The following is a 5,790-nucleotide window of genomic DNA, read 5'->3' as shown; positions in this document are numbered from 1 at the left end:
TTCCGAGACAATTCTCATATTCGACGAGCTTGCGGATTTAGGGAAAAAAATGGATCGCTAGGCGAATGGAGGACTGAGTTTTATGCAGGGATAAAGTGTTATGCGTAGGAGAATCACCTATTGAATCAACGAGACAAAGTGCTATATATGCGAAGCTCCCTCTAGAATCCTAACTTCTAGGGATCGGTTATGGGATGTGCATCGTTGCAAACAGGTCGTTGCGGTCTAAAATAAGGTTCCCCATTCTAATCATGGATTGTATCATGCCGCAAGGAGAACATTGTGTTTTGAAGGAGGGGTGATGAAATATTTCATCCAAAATGAATGAAAAAATTGATAAAATGATGAAATATGTCACCCTAGATGAAATATTTGACAAGGGCTCGAAGATCTTTCATGATAAAATGGTGGTTAAATGCAATTTAGTGTTAAGAAAAATGAGTAATTTACCCTCATGTGAAAAATAAAGCAGTAATTTATTTCCCTGTGTTATGAGAAATAGAGCAAAATACTTCTCGATGCCGTTTTGTGAATCACACGTGCAATTTTTTATAAATTTTTTAATTTAAAATAATATTTATATCCTTATTTAATAATCTTTGGATCTTGATCGATATAAGGTCCAAATTTAATCAATTCAATTAACAGTGTAGATTTTATTTAATTCAAATCAATGGTTTAAATTTAAGTAAATAAAAATAAAATTTATATATAATTAAATTTGAATATATATATTTATAATAAAAGCTATTTATATATATATGTATTTATATTTATAGGCTATATATATAGAGAGAGAGAGAGCTGGCAAGAGGAGGAGGCGGCCGCCAGGGAACAGGCCGGGGGGGGGGGCGGGGGAGGGGGGGGGAGGGGGAGGAGGCGGCTGCGGCGGCATCGAGAGGACAAGAGAATGGGGAGGAGGTTGGGGTCGGCGGCGCGAGGGGAGGGAGATGGTGGCAGTAGGGCGGCGGCGATCGAACAACTGGACAGCGAGAAAGAAAGAATATATATGTATATTATTTTTATATAACTAATACATAATATATACTATATCAAATATTATTTTGTAAATATAGAATAAATATATATAGATATATAAAATAATATCTTTATTTGTCAAAATTATATCCAGATGCACTTGAGGATGGTGTAGTGCACAACAGAGCTTAGGGGAGTATTTTGCTCTATTTTTTATAATACAAGGAGTAATTTACTGCTTTATTTTTCAGAGGGTATGAATTATTCATTTTTTTTAACACAAGAAATAAATTGCATTTTTCCCGCTAAAATGGTAAAATACTCTTCTTGTCCCTTTCCGATAAAATGAAACCATGCAATCTAAGACGACAGTTAAATATTTATATTGCAAGTAAAATGCTTAACGTGATTTATGGTTTGCCCCTAAGACTTATCATTGATTTCATGATTCATGCTTTGTTCTTGCAACATATTATGTCTATATACTATATTTCAATATAATTCCACACGGCAATCTCCTTTTATCATGATTCATGCTCTATTCTTGCTTATCCACTTGATTTTTCTTGTTAAACATATTAAAAGTTTATGCAATTTTATTACCAATATCAGTATTTTTTGTCCAAATGAGAGTAAGTAAACAATGAATTTTCAAAAAGGGTGTAAGTAAAATTTAAAAATTTCTTGGGAGAAAGTGTGATTTCGCATTTTAAAAAAGAGTCTAAATATAATTAATCCTATTTAAATATGTATAAAATAATAATAATAATAAATAAATAAAAAATAGAAGAAGAACCACCTAAAGAGCCACAGCAGCGACATGCACTTCAGCAATAGTACCCATCTTCGCATGTTAATTAAATTAGAGATGAGCTTTTGCTGGGACACAAGAAATGAATGATCAAACTGATCCACCACTTCAAGCACAAGCTCTCATTGCCATAATTATAACCAGACACCATGCTTCATCATAATCACTTGGCAAAATTCCACCATTAGTTCTTCATTCACACAGCAATATGTTTATGGAAATCTAAGCCATCATGGAAACTGAAATTTTGATGAATGATCAAGAAAAGTCAATCAATTTGAACTTGAAGATGCTCTAATTTCAGTAGGAATTACAGTTGGAATTTTACATGATCAAGAGAAGGGAATACTTTTTTTTTGGTTTTACAGTCGGCTTTCATCGGCGTTTCCGCTGGAAAAACTGAGTCCAATATGGAACTATGAACCGAGAGAGCTAAAGGCTCGTCGCGAGTATATATACAGATTAAAGTAGATGAGAGATCAAAGGTGAAAGTTCCTCAATGTGGACTGGATTGCCAGCTTACTACTTATCTGAGCTTGTCGGTCTGTATCACGGAACTAGCCTGATAATTGCTGAAAATGGAGAGATCTGCCTGCCTCATTCCTTATATGTTCATTTTCACTACAATATTGTTAACATTGCCGTCATGGGATCTGCCCAGCGGGGCAACCTTGGCTCTATAAGCTGCGGCTGCAGCTGCTGCTACAGCAGATTTTAGCCTATCTTCTTGAGGAAGCTCACATGTTTCGCTAACGGAAGCAAATCTTAGTTCAGCACGAGGTATGAAACAGTCTATGGACAAACCAGGTACATTGAATGCTGCTTCCTCAATCGTCCATACTTCTTCCATTCTAGTCTTGGTGTGGCTCATTGCTGTTTCACCAAACCTGAAAAGGGTAACCACAGATCGGCCCGAGTGAGCAATCACGATCCCCTCAACTGGCCTGTAATCATCGAGAAATGAATTGATTGTAGTCTCCCAATATACAGCATCACCCCCGTTGGTCTGGATACGGGTCAAATGGGAGTCTTCTAAATGAACAAGTAGCCCTGTCTTCTGGCTGAAGTAGCCAAATAAAACATGCCTGATTACCTCTGCAGGTCCTTCGCTCCTGGCTTTCAGTGTATGAGGATCAGCACAAAGTTTGAGAATGAAGCAATCCTCTCCATTGATCTTCTTCTCTCCCGTGCACCTTGCATTGGCAAACATGTTTGCTGTTGTCCTCGGGTCAAGACCCTAGAATTCAAAGGCAGGTCAGCCCAAAGTGTTCTCAAGCAAAACTAACACCCAAAAGCATGCATTTGTCAGTAAACACGCAAGTTTACCTGGAGGGCTCGACGCAGAGGTCTAACTGGCCCTTTGGCCGCATGCGCACCAAGCCAGGGGGTATGCCGCCACACGAGATTTCCATTGCAACCAGCATGAACCTTGCTGCTGCCTAGTGCAAGCTCCACATACCACATGTCTGGATTCATTTGCCAGAGCACAAATCCCCCCGACTCAGCTGCTTTTGCCGAATTTCTGCTCTTTATGACCCTTGTTGCCGTTTCTATATCAGATGCCAACATTTTCACCTTTCCCATTGCGTAAGCGTTCTGAATTGAGTTTTGAAGCTTCTGCCCTCCAGATGCTGCCAAATACTGCTGCAATATATACTGGGCCGACGAGGTCTCCTGGATAACGCTTACACAAGTATTAACATTTCAACTAAGAAAACCGAATAGCCCGAAAATGACAGAACTCCGAAACAAGGACCACCACCATGTGCAACAGAATCTATCAATTATCCTTTCTTTTTCCTGGTCTTGATGAGTTAATGAACATTAACTATGTACCAACCAGAAAATTTCTGGTCAACAGTCTCAATCCTGACAACATCATTTTATCCTTCCTCTATATTTCCATGTTCTTACATCTTCCTTTTCCAATTCAAACAGCAATCATTTATATATAGCAGAATAGCAGCGGCTATAAATTCAAGAACACCACATTACTTACCTCAATAATTAACAAAATTTTGACCAAAGCAGCAGATGAACAATTCCAGGGGAATATTTTTGAATTTTATGGAATAACAAAGTTAAGTTACTGAAAGCCAGAAAGAAACAGTTCCACAGAAGAAAACTTTCTTAATTCCACAATTCTGTCTTTCTTTACAAAATAGCAAAAATTCCAAAAACAAGAATGAACTGACAAACAGAACAGCACAGGGCAATAATGGGAAAAGATAAAAGTAATAAATTGAAGACAGAAATGGTAAGAAGAATACAGAGAAAGGCTACTAACAATGGGAGTGTCTTTAATACAGAGGTGAGGCAAAGGGTCATTGTTGCTAACGTGCACAGGGGCGAGGGGCGCACCCAGTACGCCGAGAAGCAGTCTCACATCGGACCTGGAATAATCCGGGCCGGCAGTTGAACCCGAAGGAGCCCGACAAAGCCATTGAGGCCACCTGTCGCTCCGCGGGTCCCCAGAATCTGGGCCATTCGGATCCGGGCCCTCCCTTAAAGGAGAGAGGGTCTCCAACCCCGGCCTCAAACTCCCCGATCTCGCTATGAACAATTCGGGCTGGCCCAAGCTGCTGCCCCTCCTCCGCCGGAGCAGGCCCGAACCTGAGGGAGACTGGCTCCGACCCCTCCTCGAGCGACTCGGAGACATGCCGCGAACCACTTCCTGCTTCAGAGCCGAGAAAAACCCATGCTTCCGCTCCATGCTCACAGCAATGCAGCTCAATATACACTGCTGCAATTAGTATCTAGAACAGGCAATGATTTGGAAAAATTTAGAGGTAGAAGTAGTACATATGTACTGAGCAAAAAGGGAGGAGAGAAGGGGAGACGAAAAGGAGAAAAAGACAGAGAATGACGTTTACAAGAAGCAAAACAGCTTTTTTGTTTTTCTTCGGCGCTTATATATATATATATATTCACTAATAAAAGAAACCACAATCACAAATGATCGTTAATAATGGCGCCGTACTAATTCTTTATCAAGTAAAAAATGTCCCTCATAATAAAATAACTAATTTATTTAATATTTTAAAATTTATATTAATTAATAAATTATTTTTTTATTTTTTTTATAGATATAATATATTGATTTATATATTTTATTCTAATTTATAATATATTTTAAAATATGAAAGATTATTTATTATATTTATGTAAAAACGATGTGTCACAACAGTTAATATATATATAATATATAGTGTGAGAATGAGAAATAAAATAATTGCTCATTTTAATTTAATAATGGAATTTTGCAAAAATATTAAATTATTTTAAATTATTATTTAAATTAAGTTAAATAGAGGTGTTTGGACAACTACAATTTTTAATTGTTTTAAATTAAGTTAAAATAAGCTAAAAGTTGTAAGCCGATGAGAATGTGTTTATCGTGATTCAATTATTTTTGTAAATAATTCCATAATTTTACAAAGAATTTGCATTTTTTATCTTATATGACAGAGATTTTGTACTTTTGGTCCCACACTTTGGTCCCATAAGAGAAAAAATTGTAGCATATTTGATCACATAGAATAAAAAAATATAGCATTTTTATCCCCAAATGCTATTATGTCTTAGTTTTATGGACCAAATATGCTAAACTCGTAAATAAAATAAAAAATACAATATTATTCATCATGTGGGATCAAAAATACAATTTTTCCGTTTACATATAAGATAATACACTAATTCTTTGGCCAATATGTTATTTATAAGTATTCCTGTAAACGACTTATATATACTTGTAGGTTCAATTTTTTATGCCAATATAAAAGTTGTATTAACGGGTAATCTACAAATATTCTTCGAAAGCAATTTATATAATTGTGGGTTCGACTCTTTCTATCAATATAAAAATTGTGTTAGTAGGTAATTTGTAAATATATTTATAAGCTATCTATAATTCCAAGGACAAATCTAATTACATGTGCAAATAACAAAAAAGAAACCATCCAAACTTTTGTTTATTGAAAAAAATATATATGGATGGCCAA

At 36.4% G+C, this 5,790-nt stretch overlaps 1 protein-coding gene across 1 annotated transcript; it reads right to left on the bottom strand.

The window, feature by feature from the left end:
• Nucleotides 2,045–4,668, bottom strand: LOC105155580. Its single transcript, XM_011071472.2, has 3 exons — nt 4,077–4,668; nt 3,116–3,463; nt 2,045–3,026 (listed from the first exon to the last, which is right to left on the bottom strand). Exons 1-3 carry the CDS (start codon nt 4,500–4,502, stop codon nt 2,394–2,396), a joined length of 1,407 nt encoding a protein of 468 aa, XP_011069774.1. The 5' UTR covers nt 4,503–4,668; the 3' UTR covers nt 2,045–2,393.

The sequence above is a fragment of the Sesamum indicum genome, linkage group LG2, assembly GCF_000512975.1.
Source record: "Sesamum indicum cultivar Zhongzhi No. 13 linkage group LG2, S_indicum_v1.0, whole genome shotgun sequence".
NCBI lineage: Eukaryota > Viridiplantae > Streptophyta > Magnoliopsida > Lamiales > Pedaliaceae > Sesamum > Sesamum indicum.
The sequence above is the reverse complement of the archived record's forward strand: the minus strand, read 5'-3'. Positions and strand labels throughout refer to the sequence as shown.